This window comes from Filicampus tigris, chromosome 2 (genome assembly GCF_054856515.1).
Source record: "Filicampus tigris isolate MCC_2025a chromosome 2, RoL_Ftig_1.0, whole genome shotgun sequence".
Taxonomy (NCBI): Eukaryota; Metazoa; Chordata; class Actinopteri; order Syngnathiformes; family Syngnathidae; genus Filicampus; species Filicampus tigris.
Window position 1 is genome coordinate 16,434,618 of NC_141218.1, and position 18,080 is coordinate 16,452,697.

An 18,080-nucleotide genomic window follows, 5' to 3' on the forward strand; every position below is an offset into this window, starting at 1 on the left:
CACAGCCGTATTTGTACCACCCACAAAGTAATACAAAAAACAAGGTGCCAAAAATGATGAATAGCAAGTTGAAAGCCTGCACAGATAACATTCATGGCATCAGTTACCACTCTATCGTGTCCACACTCATGTAATAGACAATAAATCAAGAATGTGGTGGCGAATATTGTTTCCATGTAACTGTGAATAACAAACGGGATTATTCTGACAGCATGTATGTAATCAGTCCCACGCGTTGCAGTAACCCAATAAATCCATTTGATGTCGCCCCATCACCGGTTCTGCTGCTCCCGGCTTTCCAACCTCTTGGTTGATCTATAAACCAATCAGCTATGAGGGGGCGGGGCCCATAATGTCACTACACATACTTGACGAAGTTCGCATCGACCTGCCGCTGCCGCCTCTGCTGCTGCACCTATGAGTCTCTACGTAAATAAATAGCCGCGGCTGACTATGACATCTGATTTGCGCTCTGTCCAATGATGGCACGCGATGTACTACCCTTGGATGATTTGACGGGAAAAGCAATGCCCAGAGGTGAGCCCTGCACATGTAGCGCCAACTGCCGGAGTCGGAGCAGCAGTGTCGTCTTCCTCGGATTATTTCTACTGTCACTCTCCCTGCACGCGGTCACGCTTGTCTGCTACTTGGACCTGCGCTCCGAGGTCAAAAGGGAAATAATCCACCAGAAGCGAGAATCTATGCTGACACTAGCGGGGAGCGACCCGGGAACCACGGCGTCTGCGGTAGTCCCGCCCGACCCCCTGGGGTTCGAACCCCGCCACAGCCGCTCCGCAGATGACCCCGAGGTAAATTAATAGTAGCAGACCAAAAACTTGAAGGGCAGTAGCAATTTCTTTAAGTGCACACAGAGTTTAGCGGGTTTTGTGTGTGCGCTGTCAATGGCGTTTTCTTCCTTTCTGTAAATGTTTCAGGGGGGAAAGTACACAGTTGTAATTTCAGGGCCTTGACACTGCCACAGTTTGGGAACCTGTACCCATTTGGACGTGGAACAGGTTCCCTCGGAGTCCATGGGGTACATATTGCATCTTGACGTCAATGATTGATTGGCAAAATAAGACAATATGGCACACACAATCTGTATATTTTTCAGGTTATACATTTTTTTTTTAATCTCGGGGGTTTTGGAGGGGGGTGTCGACCCCCTCCCTATTTTCCATGTATTGAAAGTTTAGCAGTGTTTTAGGGAGATTGTTGGGGGTTTAATTGTTATTTCTTTCCCAGCGCATTTCAATGGGCATCAACTATATGCAAATTTTGGCTATTAGTGCGCCAGTCCAGTCTGTACAGTAAATAAACAAGTTGTTTAAATCGATTGGGCAGATTGGTCCATCTTTTGATCGGATCAGTGATTGATTAACCTTTTTTCAAAAACTTGCTCCAAAATCCTGATCATGTAAAGCAAAGTTACTTTAGGGGCATTCAATTTTGGAGGTTGCACTACACCATTGTAGTTGAATCAAATCGTTTTCAAGCACAACTGAGTTGCTTTCAAAGATCATCCTGACTAAATAGATTGATGGACAAGATTCAAGTTGGCTTGGCAATGAAGGTCAAGTGGGAAGTGCTGGAGCAGGTGGTCAGTCAAATCAACATATCACCTACGAGCAGGTTGCCTGAGGCTTGATGTACATTCATTGGCACTTAGACGAGCCACTTGGGACTGAGGCCAGTCTCACCTTACATTTTCTTTATAGGCAGCAGTCAATTTAATGTTCATTATGTTGTCAATGGCTTTAGAAAAAACACCCCTCACACCATTTTATCTTCTTGGTTCAGCAGCATAAAAGGAGCAAGGTGTAAGTTGTACTACACAATCAAATACCTCCATTGCCAGTACTTGGGTTACCTTTTTACACCGACCAAAACTATCGTTTAAGGTGTTGAATAACAGTACTTCTTAAGTGTTGACTATCTTTGACACTTTCACATTGGGAACATACCTGCATCATTTATCTCTGGAAATGGTAGGACGCTACCATGGATTATAATAGTTAGCCTGATAGTGCAATCCATGCAACGTAAGGGACAAAAACAATTGACTTCGCTCAATCCATTTTAGATAGGAGAAGTTCCCCTGGTTGAATCTGAGGAGATGGGCTTGGTATTCAGTCCAGATGGTGACGCTTCATGAGGTAAAAGACTGTAGCCCAGCTGTAAATATTTAACCGCGCTGTGATGCTGTCCTCTCCAGATGTCTGCATTAAACAACTCTGATTACACATCCCACAGTTTACATAGTTGGAGAAACAGGAGCATGTGGCGTTCGGACGCAGCTGCCGCACTTGTTAGCTTTTGAGACTTTTCCTTTGAAGAATCTTTTCTGGAGGCCGAAACATTATTCATTGGATTTTTCACTTAAAGACCAATTCAACCCCCAAATTTTCTTTTCAAGAATGTTTTATACAACACCACTAGTCTAAACACAACATTCTGATTAATATTGCTCAGATAACGAACAATCATGCTTCATCTTAAGAAAACAGGTGAGCTGTGATTGGTTGTTACCTGAGCCCTGAGCAACTGTGATCTCATTTTCAGTTGACAACAAGTGCCAAAATGGCCACCCCCTGAGATGGACAAAAACGGGTGGATTTTATTACTTAACTCATATTCCACAAACACAATATCAATCAGAATGCAGTGTTTAGATTAGTGTGGCTGCATAGAACATAGCATTGTAAAGATCATTTCTTGATTGACTTCCCCTCTAAATCTTCATCAAAGGCACTTTAGCAGCATCCCAAGGATTTTAAGTGTAGACACACACTAATGTGAAACAAGGGATGACGCGCCTCCTATACAACAGAAATTCAAGCAAATATTTGGTAAGCTGGTGTACATTTGAGAACATATAGACCGTATTTTTTACATGCCAAACATATTGTCACTGCATTGTAGCAGCTCAGCAAAAGGATTGAAAACATCTATTTCGAGTGCGTCCAAAGTAACTTGGTGCATCTAAAACAGATTGGTCCGAGTTGAGACTAAGTTAACCCAAAAGGATGGGCTGAGCCTGTTTTTGTGGGGGGTAGCATATGCATGTTAAGTTAATTAAATACTCTAAATTGCTCATACGTGTAAATGTGACCATCACTGGTTGTTTGCCTATAGGCGCCAACCAGTCCAAGGTACACCCCACCGCATGCTCAAAATTTGCTGAGAAAGATTGTCAATTATCCGCAACCCCAATGAGGACAAGGAGTATGGAAAATGTATGCATGGATTTATCAGTAGTGTTATGGCACGATATGGCCAGTAGCACGTACTGAGTTTTAAAGTTTAATACACTTAGCAACTGGTAGCATCTAAGTATTTTGCAGAATACTGTCCATTCTAACATAACTGCATATATTGTTAGATGTATTGTTTCTCCTCTCACCTGAATAGCCACTATGTCACTCATACTGGTCATCTAATGTCACTGTTCCTAATGATTATGGACTTAATAGAGCAGAAAGAGAAAAGCTAACAAAATACCAAGACCTAGTAAATGACCTAAAAACAACCAGGTCATTGATTGAAATCAATATAATACCAGTGGTCAAAGGTGAAAGAGGGCTTATGAAGAAAAACCTGAAATACATGGAGGCCATGCCGGGTTATCCAAGCACCCAAGAGGTACAGATATCCGCTATCAAAACAACAGTAACCATCTTGAAAAGAGCCCTTGGATACAATGCTAACAATGCTTAATGTGTAACTATAGATGCCAGGAAAGGGGCCCATTACACACTGTAAGAAAAGAATAAGCGAAAAAAAGTCATCTGTCCACCCATCCATCTATCCCGCTTGTCCTCATGAGGGTCAGGTGTGAGATGCCGCCTAGTTCAGCTGACTTTGGGTAAGAGTTGGGGTACACCCTGAACGGCTGGCTAGCCAATCACAGGGCCTTTGATGGTCATGTCACTGCTTAAGACACAAGCCACATAAGAGTTTTCCCCACCCAGACCACAGCTTGTTAGCATGTTACGACTAAATCAATGTTGGCATCACTCGAAACCTTGATATTGATTCTGATCTATGTCATAATGTCCTAGAGTCTAGTGTACTTACTTTAGTCACATTCGAATTTAAGAAGCCCCAGAAATGTATAATTAATCTGTTCAAACACAACCCATCAACAATTGATGGCTGGATGCTAGCAAGCTTAATGGCTTCAGTTACAGAGGGAAGCTCAACTGCACGATACATTTTACATCACTGTTTTACAACTTTCTCTCTATATGGACCTCATTCTTGTACAATTATACATGTTTGTAAATTGTTTCCCGTTTAGTTTTGCTTGTTTTTCTTGATCTGAGATCATGAGCTATCTTTTATTTTATTGGATCATTCCATTCGAACAAAATCCAAAATTGTACTGATGGGAAAGGTGTTTGATTTTCAGATTAAGAATGCATCTATATTGGTCATGATGTTGACATCTGAATAAAGTTAAATGCAAGACCAAACTTGTTTCATAATGAGAGCAGATGATTTTGGTCATGTGATCTCCCAATGAACACAAACAACACCCTCCCTTCAACAGACCCAGGTGGTATGCCCAGTGATAACATAGCAAATCCATAGCAAATCCCAGCTGTCCAGCAGACCTGCCTGATTCAGAACAATAAAATGTTTCTCCTAACTGCATCTTGCTCTAAAATTTGGAGCTAAGAGTGAAGCCATTTGAAATCTAAAGAAAAATGCAAATATTCTTACATCATGGCCATCTCACTCTTGTAATCCCATGATTTTTTTTTTTTTTAAGAGCAAAGTAGTCTGTATCTTACAATTGTATGATTTTTTTTTTCTGCTCAGATGTTTGCCTTCAAAGTCCTGCACAAAACAGATGTTAAAACATCTGGAGTCCTGTTAACAGCTATCAAAAAGTCAGCTTGATGGGGCACTAAGTCCAGCGTGCATGCTGTGGCAGCACCCGGGTGGGCTGTCACCAGCATCTAATTTATTGTAAAGCGGAGCATCCAATATCAGGGATTAATCAGTAGACTCATAAAAGCACAAGGATTCTTACATGAAGCTGCAACCTTGCGGGAAGGATGGTGGCAGTAGCGCCAATTTTTGCAATTTTTGGAAGGCCTTCATTGCTTCCTTTGTTTATACAGTATCGCCCATGTACTTTTTGTGCGCACAGTGAGGTGATGGGTCTTAGAACTGAAAAATGTTGTCTTAACTCAGGTCCAACTGTGCAAGACCATTGTTCTGGCTGAAGAAAAGTTCAGACACGTCTCATCTAATCTGAAGGTCATACAGTAAAACAGGTCAGAAGCTGCAAAACGCTGCTTGTTCCCTTCCAAACTGCAAGACTCACAATGCCAGACGAGACTTCAAATTGGACCAATTTGTAGCGTTCTTAATCTGCATTTTTAAAGTGGAAGTCAAAGCAACCTTTTTTTTTTTTTTTTCAAGAATATGTTCTATGCTAGCCCACTAGTTGAAACAAGGCAATATGATTAATATAAAATATGAGTTAAGCAGCAAAATCCACTCGTTTTTAGCCATCTCTAGGGGCGGCCATTTTGTCTTCTGGTCGTTGTGAGCAGTTGTGATGTCATTTTCAGTCGACAGAAGACAAAATGGCCGTCCCCAAGAGATGGCTTAAAACGAGTGCATTTTGATGCCTAATTTATACTCCACAAACTCAAAATTAATCAGAATGCCGTGTTTCAACTAGCGGGCCTGCTGAGAACATATTCTCGAAAAAAAAATGTTTGGGTTTACTTCCGCTTCAAGTTTCCTTTGTCACCGTTGTTGGCATTAGAATGTGCAAATGATGACACGCCTCTGACTTGTTGGCCCCACTGTTCGAATTACCTGTTGTTTGACTCCTCCTTTTGTATGATGGGCACCTACTAGTTTTCACTGTGCATCTGGTATCCATAACTACATCATCCCACAGCTTTACCTTGACTTTTCAACTGCAATTTTGTGGTTGCATTTCTCCACTATTCTGCAGTTTTGGATAATTACCCCTGGAATTCAACATGAGGGCATCATGAGTGAGACCACATTGGTTTAATAGTTGTGTTACCCTCTGATAATCATTTTAAAAAGTTTATGAATTCCAGTAGTTTAAGCGAAGAAATGAAGGGAAAACACAAACTGTTGATTTACTCTGTGTTTATAAAAATCTTGTGATCACAAAATTACACATCCCCAGGGTGATTGAAATGTAGTCATATCCTCACAGAACAACGGGGAATCGTGCCGTTGACCCACACCAGCAGCCCCTCACTTTGAAGATTTGAAAGCCCTCTAATTATTAGCATTTTCTCCCTGTGTTGAAAAAGAATGGTTTACTCAATAGTTGGCACTTGGCATACATACCAACACGTTGTCTTCCTGATTTACTGTAACGTTCCATTCCTTTGAAGGGTACGAAGGCTATAAATGTTCTAATGAAGTTGTTCTCATGAAATCATTTCATGTTACTTCATCTAAAACACCAGTCTTACCTTAGTAGCTGCCTGGCAGATACTGTAGCTTGTTTGTTTTTTGGCATTCGACTGCAGCTTCATCTCGGGCCAAAACCTGCATGTGGAATGATGATGTTTGGCTGTCAGAACAGACGAAAGTTTAATGCCATATGCCTGAACATACAGTACACCCACAATCCTTTGAGAGGTAACAGGCTCTTGTGCCAACAGCTGTAGTGGAGATGTGGAGACACCTGTGCACCAAATGAAAAGCAGGCATCTGGCGGTCTGTGTAACGATAAACCATAGTGGCCACTAGGGCTGGGCAACTAATCGAAATGTAATCGTGATTTTGATTTTGGATTCTCTTGGATCTCATCATAATTGAAGAAAAACTACGACTGTGCCGAACGATGCGGTGTGTTTGCAAGTTCCAGATGTTGTGCAAGTATCCTGAATGCACCTGTTACTTGCGCAGGAAGCATGTGAGGTGTCTGAGATTCTGCCTCCCCTCGGTGTGCTTTCAACTGTTTAATGACACCCCAGTTGGGTTAACTGTAAAACTAAACATACAACAATAATTACTCACATTGTATATTTAAATGCAAGATGCGCTTTGTTTTAAAAACATCACCAGTGCTTAATAGTTAAGTCAACATAAAATTCCATTGACATGCAAACGGTAAATTAGCATCAACTTCCGGTAGCGCAATTCTTTCGAATAATGAATAGTCACACACAGGTAATATAACAAACTAAAAAGAGCATATTCTTCCCATTGTGTGAAAAACTAGTCATAGCTCAATCGCAACTTTCTTCTACTCTTCTTCTCTCATTGTAAGTGTGTACTCCATGCATGCATGGAACCACACTGCCCCTAAGAGGCCGACGGGTGGGAAAAGCAGGAAAAGACGGTATTTATTTGTATGTGGTATTATTTCAATATATGATTATTTTATATTGTTACTAATTTATTTTCTGGTTGTTCTATGAAGTAATATTTCGTTGAGATTTCAAGGAATTTGTATTGTTGTACCAATAGACATTTCCACAATATGGCACAAAATATAATACCTGAGGTCCTTGTTTAGCCCAGTGAGTCCCAAGACTTGTGAAAATAAAAATACAACAAAATAAGATGAAATAAATAAGATTAAGTGATAAGGGGGGTGCTTATGACGCTTTGAATGTGTGCAAAGATGCAATGCAGCAAAGGTGTGGATGCAGCAGGATGAAACTGCAAGAGGCTTGAATTTCACATGATAATTACAAGGTCATTTTGTACTTGACAAAAATAATTGCTCTACAATAAAATGTTCAACGTGCAGGGATAAACTGGCATAAGGCTATGACGGTAGTTTTGAGGAGTTGAGTTTTGGTATTTGAATAAATACTAAGTTTCGAAATAAATGAATCATTGTTCTTATTAATCATGATTTCAAAATCAATACAAATAATCTGGTCCCCCCCCCAATCGGCAAACCCTAATACCCACACTGCTCCATCAGCCTGAAATGCTAAGAAGGTCAGTCATCTCTTGCAGCTGGTCAAGACATAGATTCCTTGTTCCTTAAGGCCCCTGCCAGAAGGAACAAGAGAAGATTCCTCTCTAGATTTCACAGGTTTGAAAAGTCCTACTTTCAGTTCGGTAGTATGATTTGACAAAATGTCATTTGATTTTTATTCATTTTTTAATTCCTTCAGTTAGCTCAGCCTTAGGTTTATATCAATGAAATTATGTTATATAGTCGCTGTTAAAGCAAACGCTTATGATACTGAATGGATGGATGGATCCTTTATTGTTTTCACTACAATGTAGAACAGCAGAGGGCGCAATTAATACAGGTTCAGCTAGTTTGCTTCCAAATGGCCAACCAAACTGAAACACAAAGTAAAGAATTTGAACTAAAAATGCTATTTGTTGAGTTAGGTTGTCAAAGATGCCTATTGGTTTGTCTACAATTTCTTTAGTAACTTTGGAATGAGTGTCATTATACGCCTTCCATATTTTGACGTTCCTTTTTTTTAATCTGTAAATTATTGTTAATTTTGTGAGAGTTGTCTTGTGCATTTGATTGATAAGAGGTTTTAATTTCTATTTCTGCTCTGCTTTTCTCCATAGTGTAAATAATTATGTCAGGTTGCATTAATGAGCGCATTGAAATTTTCTTCGTTCTGGAAAAAAATTATTGTGAGATGTCAACTGTTTGACTGTGGACTATTGGCTAGCAGTTGCAAAGCATTATGATAGCATCGTACTGTCGGTTGACGTGATTTGCTAATCTTCATGCCACACAACACAAGTAAAAGAAAACAAATTAAAATTGCCCAATATACAACAGCAAATGTATGATCTAACATTGCGTTGTCTTTCTTTCACCGGCACCAGAACGTTCAAGCTTCTCATGGAATTATGGATAATGTGAAGAGGCCAAAAACAAAGGGTTGTGTCTTTCAACATTCTCAGAAAAGAGGACCACATTGCTGGTAAATTTTGAAGGGTCCGGAAATTCCTTTGGCAGGATTCAATTAAATAGCGTCATCCTTGAAATCAATCTGTTTGAGGAGCCTTCCTTGACATTGACATGCATCATTTAACTTACTGTGAGGTGCTTCGCTGTTTTCATGTTATGGTGTTACTCTGCAGAAACCCACACGCGCGCAAAAAAAAAAGGGGATTCTGGAAGTTCTTCCAGCTTGGAGGGCACATTTCTCTTCACTGGGGATTGTGTTAACTTGAGTTACGTTAACGCCACTCAGAGCCAAATGACTAAACGATATAGAGTTATGTACAGCCTTTTGAACTTGAAGTTAAGATGCTGCACGTGTCCTGGCTTTGAGGATGTCCATTGCATAGCCTCCAAGCAGATGTTCAGCCTCTCAGTCTTGGACCACCGTTTATGCTGATAAAGTTGGACTGAAATCTTGGTTGATTAATGGGTGGTCTTATGTTTCCATTGTTAAAACCTTTTTTACTTCTTTAACTCTTTACTTTTCCACTGATTCCCTTGGGCTGTAACAGCACAATGTGTAAAGACTCAACTCTTGGTTTTGGAAAACGAAGGTGAAAGGTTTAAGACTCACTATGGACCTAGAAAAACCGTTGTGACGAGCAAAAGACTTGCTACTGATCAAATAACGTGGATATTGATGTTCTTGCTCTGTAATGATGCAATGAAAGTAGTTCACGCAGACCGGTTGCTCTGTGACTGGAACAGAGCTCCAAGGCTAAAGTTGCCATAGTGGATTTTAAATGAAAGTTTCAACACTCAGGTCAGCATTTCATCGAGAGTTCACATGAGCGCAGGTCGAATAGAGCCAGTCAGAGAGCAACACAAGGCACTTCTGAGAACACACTCCCCACTGGCTTTCTTCTTGTAAAGATGGTCTCATGCCAGCTACGTCACTCCTTTCATTGACTCACATTAGTCCAGGTGCCGTTTGAATGGGCAATGACCTCAGACTAAACACAATTCATGTCCTGCTTTTGTATATGAGCATGTTCCACGGCATTCGTGACAAAGCGGATGTGGAGTGTGGCTGAACGATAGACAAAGGTGGCTTAGGTTACAGGATAGGTTACAGACTCAGTGGGATAGACAACAACTTGGGAATACACAAATGTTCTTGCTCCTACATCTTTTCTGTACAAACACTAAATCTGAAGAAAGGAAATACTGAAATTCATGGGTATACAGAAAGTTGGTCAGTAGTCAATCGGTGCTGGTTCTCTTGCATCCCCAATGACTTGTGACACAACTCTTCCATTAATTCATTTTCAAAACCTTTTTTACTGCATTGCATTATGTTGCAAGGTGTTGCTAACATTCCAGCCTGCTCATGTATTTGAATGGTGTTGAACAAACATGGTTTAAGCGTAACCATCATAATCAATCATAATCTCGTAAAGGTAAACCAAAAGGCCAAGTGTTATTTTAGAATAAAATGTTGACTGTGTAACTGAAAGAACAGGAAATAATTGGTGTCAATTTTTCCTTTCCTAGGGGCAATTACTGCACAGAAATATAGACATCCTTTCCACAGAGGATAACAGAGGCATAACTCAAAGGGAGAAAAGAAGTCCCGGCAAACAGCCAGAAACAGGTATGTGCTATTCCATAGTTGGCACGTTAAGCTTCATTGTTATTTTTCAGTTATAGTTTCGAAAACCTTCCATTTTATTATAGAAAAAAACAGCAAATGCACCTGCAGCCTTCTTGAGCCGGTAATAGATGGTTGTTAGATGAATGTTTCCTCGAACTTTATGTTTCTTTGGAGAGGATTCAGTAGTGTAAATAAGAGGCTGACGTACAGGTTTAAGGCTTTAAAATATTAAAAACAGATTGTTAGTTGCTTCTCACATTTGGTCGTTTTTTTTTTTTTTTTTTTTTACGTAATAAAGCTGCTGTACCACATTTGTTACTGGTATTATGGAGCATGCAAGCAAATAGAATGGGACTGATTATTATTTGGATGCTAGCAAAGAGTTTTATGGTTAGATTTCACCGCACACAAAAGCCTGTTGATTTCCCCTTTCCTAAAATATGACATCCTTGAGACATCTTTTGGAGAGTTCCATTCAGCAGATATGCTCCATGTTATCCATCAATATCCACTTTCAGTAAATAGGATATTGTAAAAAGCATGGTTTCGAAGAATATGCACGTTTTCAATTAACCATGCAACCATTTAAAAAGGTGGTCATCGTCTAAGACTCTAGTGGCTTTCATAAATCCGGTCGAACTGATTCATCATAACCAATGGCTCGACAGCAAACCACATGGGCTGATGCATTTGTATTAGCTTTAGTGGCCTTTTTTGTTCAGAATCTTAGCTATGCAAATAAAAAAAATTTGTGAACCTTTTGAAGTTTCATGAGAGAAAGCAACAAGTGCTACATGATCACAAGGCATTCCGACGTCTGTGGCGTGACACTGAATACTTGGGGGAGGGGCGGGGGGTTGGTGATTGTGTTTAATTTAGAAGAAAAAACTCACCTTTGAGACTTTATACATAAATCAGTAAAGTCCGGAGCCTCTAAACACTAATCATTCCCAGCTCTCTCCACTGCTCGTACTATACAGACAAAGGCATTTCTAATCCCAGCCTTAGATGTGTGTTGTGTGTGTATACGCGTGTGCGCGTCAATGTGTGTTCTCTGCCCTCCTAACGGGCACCAGATTTCAGATAGGGCTGCTCGTTAAGAAAAATCTATGCGGATGCATCCAGTCATGTAGCCAGAGGAGAAACTCTAGCCATATGTTCACAGGGGACTCAAACTGTGAGGTTTTAAGGTTAAATGGCCTTTGTAGTTGTAATGACATGGTAAACACAAGAGCAGCGAGACGGTCTTTTTGAAAAGAATTCTTAATCTGCACACACACCAAAAAAAGCATGCTCACGGTACTTTCACGCACTGACATAGATGCTCCACCGTCGTCTACAGGCACACATATGTGCATGGCCTGTAAAATAAAGACACAAACGCACATGCACATTCACACACTTTCATCTGCATTCTCCATCTGGGCTTAATTCAACAAAAAGGATTTTGGCAGGATGAAGTATCTCTCTAATGATCTTCTCCAGTTCCACTGCCTGTGAATGCTTAAGGCACTTGTTCATACAGATGAGGTGAAACCACACTTACAAATTGCTACACTAGACAAGCCCACAGGACTAACTTCAGTGCTCAGTGCCCAATGTGTCAGCATAGAGAGGATACCGACATGGAATAAACTGGACTATTGAGATGAAATTTAAGATCATGATTGGTCTAAAGAGGATTTCAAGCTTAATCATTTTGTTTTTCTTTTCTTCCAGACTCGACAGGAAAAGAAAAAAGGAAAGAAAAGAAAAAAGGTAATCAAACATTCAGATACTTTGTCTTTGAAAATGCTCAGTCATCTGGGTTATGTAAGGAGGGTTACACTAAGGGAGACTAGAACATAGACCAGTTTTTGTAGATTCTTAGTCATCAAGGTCATGGCGTCGGTAATCAGCAAAACTTCAAAGGCAAAATCTTCAATCATCAAGAAGTCTACTGTAGTTGCTTTTGATTCAGCATCTGTGTCTGCAACGCCAGTTATTTTTATCATAATTTATCATGTTCCTAAAACTCAGTAATCCCGTTTCCACAAACCATTTTTGCATCTCGCCTGAATGTCTACCTTATTTTGTGTTGACTGTTGGGTAGATTGTCATAGGCCTTTAAGATCCCTGTCAAATAATTGACTTGCATCATTTGCCAACCACCCTGTATTCTATCTTCTCAGGCAAGAAAAGACCAATACCAGGCCCCCCTGGTCCTCCCGGCCCCCCTGGCCCCCAGGGCCCACCGGGGATCCCTGGAATCCCAGGGATACCGGGAAGCAATGCCGTGGGTCCTGTAGGACCTCCCGGGCCCCCTGGGCCACAGGGGCCTCCAGGCGCTCAAGGCCCAGCAGGTACCAAGTTCAAAATAGAAAATGAGGGGTTACTATACTACAATAGCCCAAACTCAAGTCTTGGGGCCTGTTCTTGGATTACACAGCATGAGCCTGCATGTAGCCATGTTCCCACGCTTGGAGGAGGCTCAGGTTGTCAAAATGAATAAACTCATCGCCTTAACTGTGAGATTTTCTAATGCAGGATGTCAAACATTGTGTGGGATTTCAGGGATCTCTCTGTTGTCTATGGCATTGCTTGTTTTGATTTAGTCACAATGGTGTCATCTTTTCTTACACTGCAGCGGTATGGGCCAAAAATCCCATCATGTCTTTCTTTTTGTTGCAGGAGTTCTTGATAGGACGAAAACAAAAGAATTCCAGGTAGATGGCGTCACCTACAAAAACACTCCACTACTATTGCACACAACAACAGTGGCTATGTTTACATGGAAAACATTTCGTTAATGGGATCAGAGTTTGGATTAAAACTATGATCGGATGCACTGTTTTCATGGACACAAAAAATGTTGATCCGATTAGGACTTGCTTGTTTATGCATCACACTTTCGATCGGAACAAATTATTTTGACATGCGCAGATTGACCAAATATACCGGAGTAGTAGAAGCAAAAGAAGCCTGGCAACGTCCCGTTTGTGCTGTGTTACGTCGAGTTAGCACTTCCTAATGGAGCAGCAAATGTACCAGTTCAGTCTTTCGCTCACTCCCCTTCAACTAGCTTCTGGGAACAACAGAAACGCATATACTGATGTCGCAGACATGCACGGTAAAGACGGTTTGTTCCAATTTCGGAATAAATGTTTTCGTGCGCGTCAATCGGATTATCAATCGACATAAACCACCCCTCTCATTCAGAATAAAATCTTGATTGGAATGAGCTTGATCGGATCAGAATATTCGGAATGGGGTGTGGACATGAAGCATTTGTATTCCGATCAGGCTTTTAATCCGAATAAACGTGTCCCTGTAAATGTAGCCACTGATGTGAACGCCTGAGCACCCTTGTCAATGACATGACATTTTTACTTTTCAGCCCGCAGTGGTCCATTTGCAAGGGCAAGAAACAACCATCCAAGTGCGAGAAGGTGGGTTATCTGTTTTTGTAAGTAGATGATTATTGGGGCTATAGTGGAGAAGAACCACACTGAATTATGTTGAAGAGTTTCTAATATGTAGCCCTTCTTATGGAGTTACATGTCTTCTGTATGATGCAGTGCCATTCTGTACCACTGCAAACAATTCTGATTACAAGTATTAAAATATTTTTTAAATAATTTATATAAATATGTTTTTTAATAAATATTTCTGACACTGTCAATCCAAACATGACATTATTGTCTTTCCAAAGGCAGATTTTTTGGGTGGGAAGTGCTTGTCAATGAACTCCATTCATGACTTTCTTTTACAAAGTAGTTCACGGTGACTTCTACCCTTCACTTTTGTTTTTTGTTGCTTTGCTCTGACATGTTTAGATCTTTCTGAAGGCATCCTCAGGAACTGGAAAATGGTGTCCATCCATCACCGTGTGTTTAAAATACACTCTCGCTCCGGAGAGCTAGAAGTGCTATTGGACGGTGTCTACTTCATATATAGTCAGGTAGAAGTGAGTACGGTCCTTGACGTAACTCTTATAATTCAATATCCTCATAGGTTTCCTTCTCTTAGCCATAAATGTCAAAATTTTGAAACTTGCATTTGTTCTTCCATCCATGTCTAACTGCACTTTTTCTTAATGGCATCTCATGTCAGCTACTCAACTACCCAACTATTGCAGATGGACACTATATACCTTGTATGGGCGAGCCATCGCAGTCTTTCATTCATTTTACTTCTCTCCTTTTCACCAGGTGTACTACCTCAACTTCACAGACATCGCCAGCTACGAGGTGATGGTGGACTCCAACCCGTTTCTCCGCTGCACTTGCAGCATTGAGACAGGCCAGCGCAAGTTCAACACCTGCTACACAGCTGGGGTGAGCCTACTGCGTGCCGGCCAGAGAATATCCATTCGCATCGTATATGAGGACACGCTCATCAGTATGACCAACCACACCACTTTCCTGGGAAGTGTCAGACTTGGAGAGGTGCCATCTGCTGGACAGAACTGATGACTAGTAAAGTCAGCCCTCTGATCGCAAGGGTGTGTGGATTTAAAGTAAAGGTTAGACCTGTGTCAGGAAGCTTCACGCCTTGCCCAGTGAGATCCTACCAGTACGACACTGAAACCCTGTGGAGTGATAAAAGTTGAGGATCACTCGAGCTCACTGTCAAAGCCAGTAGAAAAGAGGACGTTATGAACTGTTCTGCTTGTGCTTCCACACTGATTCAGTGCTATTGGCCTTGATGAGCTGAATGTCTGTTTGCTCATCAAACAAATGTCACTATTTATAGTCACCAGCCTCTGTTCTCTCTCTCTTAATAACAAGGAAGGGTACTGCTCAAGCAGGTATTTTTAATTCATAATGAAATGTTGTTCAATGGTAATCTGGTATCTTCAAAAAGCACATTGTCATATTTTGTTTTATTTGTACACTACTTAATTTAACTATATAAATACCTACTTGTGGTTTGCCATAAAGAGCAATAAATTCAAGTGCTAAAGTGAATAAAAAGTTGAGAAAAATCCATGCAACTGGTGTCAAGAGGTATTCACAGAGCAACAGCACTATATATTTTGCGCACATTTTGCACTACAATATCCCTGCAGAATATCAGTGATATGTTTTGTGACAGTGCTATTGTTAACTTACCGTATGAATGCATACATTTGGAAAAATGATTTTTGTTTATACGTCTGTGTACATAGTGTATATAAAAATGGGATATACTTTTGTAAATTGAGTTGATTGATGGATTAAAATGTTTTGTTCTGTCTAAATGCTTGTGTGTCATTTATGCTTGAGTCGGCTGCAGTTACTGATTCATACGTTTTTCTACTTTTCTTTCATGCGGCACTCATCTGGCATGAGCACTAAAGTGATGTGCTGAGAAGGCCCATTGTCTTTATCCCTTAAAAATAGTGTTCCTCACCTTCATTGTATTCTGGAGAGGTTCTTAATTAGATTAGCGCCATTTAAAAACACATTTCTATGCAAGGATCTACAGTTTGTTGGCTGCGTGACTTCCTCCATTTGAGAAATAACATCCAAGGTTTAGTCTTCTACATTTCTTGGTACACAGATCCAGTGTTTGAAAAATAAATCATATGATACTAATATTTTGGTCACTGACGGTAAATATAATAATGAAAACATCTAGATCTACGTGGGAAAAGGAGAGAGCATATTAACAATTGAATGCAATAAAGAAAAATTTTCTAAGGGAGGTAGAGGTACGTCACTAATTGAGTCAAGATGGATGCTGAACTACTGAGAGTTAAACCGTTAGCAACAATCCAGACTGTGAGGTAATAAAATGTTCTCTTAATGCTTTATTTTCCTTGGGAATTACTGCTGTCCAAACTACTCTCTGACTCTATAATATCCTCAGAGGATAAATCAAGAAGAACATGCAGAGCTGTGACCTGTTTCTGATTGTACAGCCTACATTAGTGAAACTAATAGGGATGGCAATATGGTCATGTGTGGGAAAAATACAGTATTGTGTCACCATAACTCATGGATTATTCATAATTCAAAGGGGAAGTCAACTCCCCAAAATTCTTTGGAATAATATGTTCTATGCGCCTACAGTAATCTAAACAAGGCATTCTGATTACCGTATTTTCTGGACCATAAGCTGCACATTTATATAAGAAGCATCCACTCCATTTAAAAAAAATAAAAATAAAAAACGATATATAAGCCGCATGGGGTTATAAGACGCACCCATTTAAATTAGATATTTACTGTATTTGCAGAACGCTTTTTAACGGAACAGAATCAAGAGAAAATAGCCAGTATTTATTTGTCGTGTTTTAAATCACAAGTTACTTTAATCATCTTCGCTGAAACCCATGAAGTCGTCTTCTATGTTGAAAAATTTGATATTTAATGCATTTACAGAACAATTTTGAACTGTAAATGTACATGTATGTAACCAAACAGATTCTTTCCTAACAGTGCTTTTCAACACGGCAGCAACTTTGCTGTTTAAAACGGAAGAGAACGATGAGAAAATAACCAGTACTTATCTTCATTTCACCTTCCGCTGCCACCTCCAATGTCTCACCATATATCTATTGCAGCAGCGTGGTTTCCTTCCTGGATAGCAAGACCATCAACTTCAACTTAAAACTTGCATCATCCGAATTTCTTCATATGGGTTCTATGATGAAGGGGCGAGGATTTGAAAATAATTAACTGTTTGTAATTTGTTGTCCGTGTTCTATCTGCTAATGAAAAAGTAGCGTATTCTTCTTTGCACTGATTTTTTTCGTAGTTTTGGTTCTAATTCCGGTTAATACTAGCGCCCTTAGTGGTGGAAGAAAACTCCACAGAATAGCTGCACCTTTATATAAGCCGCATGGTTCAAAACCTCGAAAAAAAGTAGCGTCTTATAGTCCGGAAAATATGGTAATATTGTGTTTGTGGAGTATGAGTTAAGCAGTAAGATCCACTCGTTTTTATCCATCTCAGGGGGCGGCTATTTTGCCACTTGCTGTTGACTGAAAATGACATCTCAGGGCGAAGGTAACAACCAATCACGGCTGACCTGTTTTCTGAAGCTGAGCCATGATTGGTCGTTACCTGAGCCCTGAGCAACTGTGATGTCATTTTCAGTCAACAGCAGGTGGCAAAATGGCCGTCCCCTGAGGTGAACAAAAACGGGTGGAAATTACTGCTTAACTCATATTCCACAAACACAATATTTATCAGAATGCTATGTTTCGACTAGCGGACCTGCATATAGAACATATTCTTGTCAAGAAAATGTTTGGGTTGCCTTCCCTTTTAAAGATAGGGGTCCCACAACACCAGTGAGGAGTTCAACACTTACTTGCACTACTTGCAACAGATGTGCAATGCTCATCAATTAAGTCTCCCTTGGTAACAATTAAATAAAGTATCAAAGTTTAGAATTTGCATTTGATAGCCATTCCTGAGAACTTTCAATATGTGGTCCAAAAAGGTGTCAATGAAAGTGAAAGGCTCATGTAGCTGTGAAACAGACCCAAAACAAGCAGAAATCTGAGGAGAGCAAATTACAGTATAATCGGGAAGGAATGCACTGGCCAGCATTGTAACACCAAAA

At 40.3% G+C, this 18,080-nt stretch overlaps 1 protein-coding gene and 1 long non-coding RNA gene across 10 annotated transcripts in view; one reads left to right on the plus strand and one right to left on the minus strand.

Annotated features, from left to right (window-relative positions):
• Positions 1-18,080, minus strand: part of LOC147151595 (uncharacterized) — a 195,197-nt gene that overhangs the window by 167,749 nt on the left and 9,368 nt on the right. Inside the window, exon 4 of one of the 8 annotated variants that reach the window (XR_015090356.1) lies at positions 6,480-6,580. The exons of 6 other annotated variants lie outside the window; for them this stretch is intronic. This is a non-coding gene — a long non-coding RNA (uncharacterized LOC147151595). The remainder of the gene's footprint in view (positions 1-6,479; positions 6,581-18,080) is intronic. One more of the 8 variants, XR_015090351.1, reaches the window with a different exon arrangement.
• Positions 362-15,765, plus strand: eda (ectodysplasin A). Of its 2 annotated transcripts, none has more exons than XM_086057385.1 (8): positions 362-809; positions 10,445-10,544; positions 12,264-12,302; positions 12,716-12,886; positions 13,215-13,249; positions 13,921-13,972; positions 14,360-14,490; positions 14,735-15,765. In XM_086057385.1, exons 1-8 carry the CDS (start codon positions 480-482, stop codon positions 14,993-14,995), a joined length of 1,119 nt encoding a protein of 372 aa, XP_085913511.1. In that variant the 5' UTR covers positions 362-479; the 3' UTR covers positions 14,996-15,765. The 2 variants fall into 2 exon arrangements, with proteins under 2 accessions (XP_085913511.1, XP_085913519.1); XM_086057393.1 differs by having other exon boundaries at positions 14,360-14,484.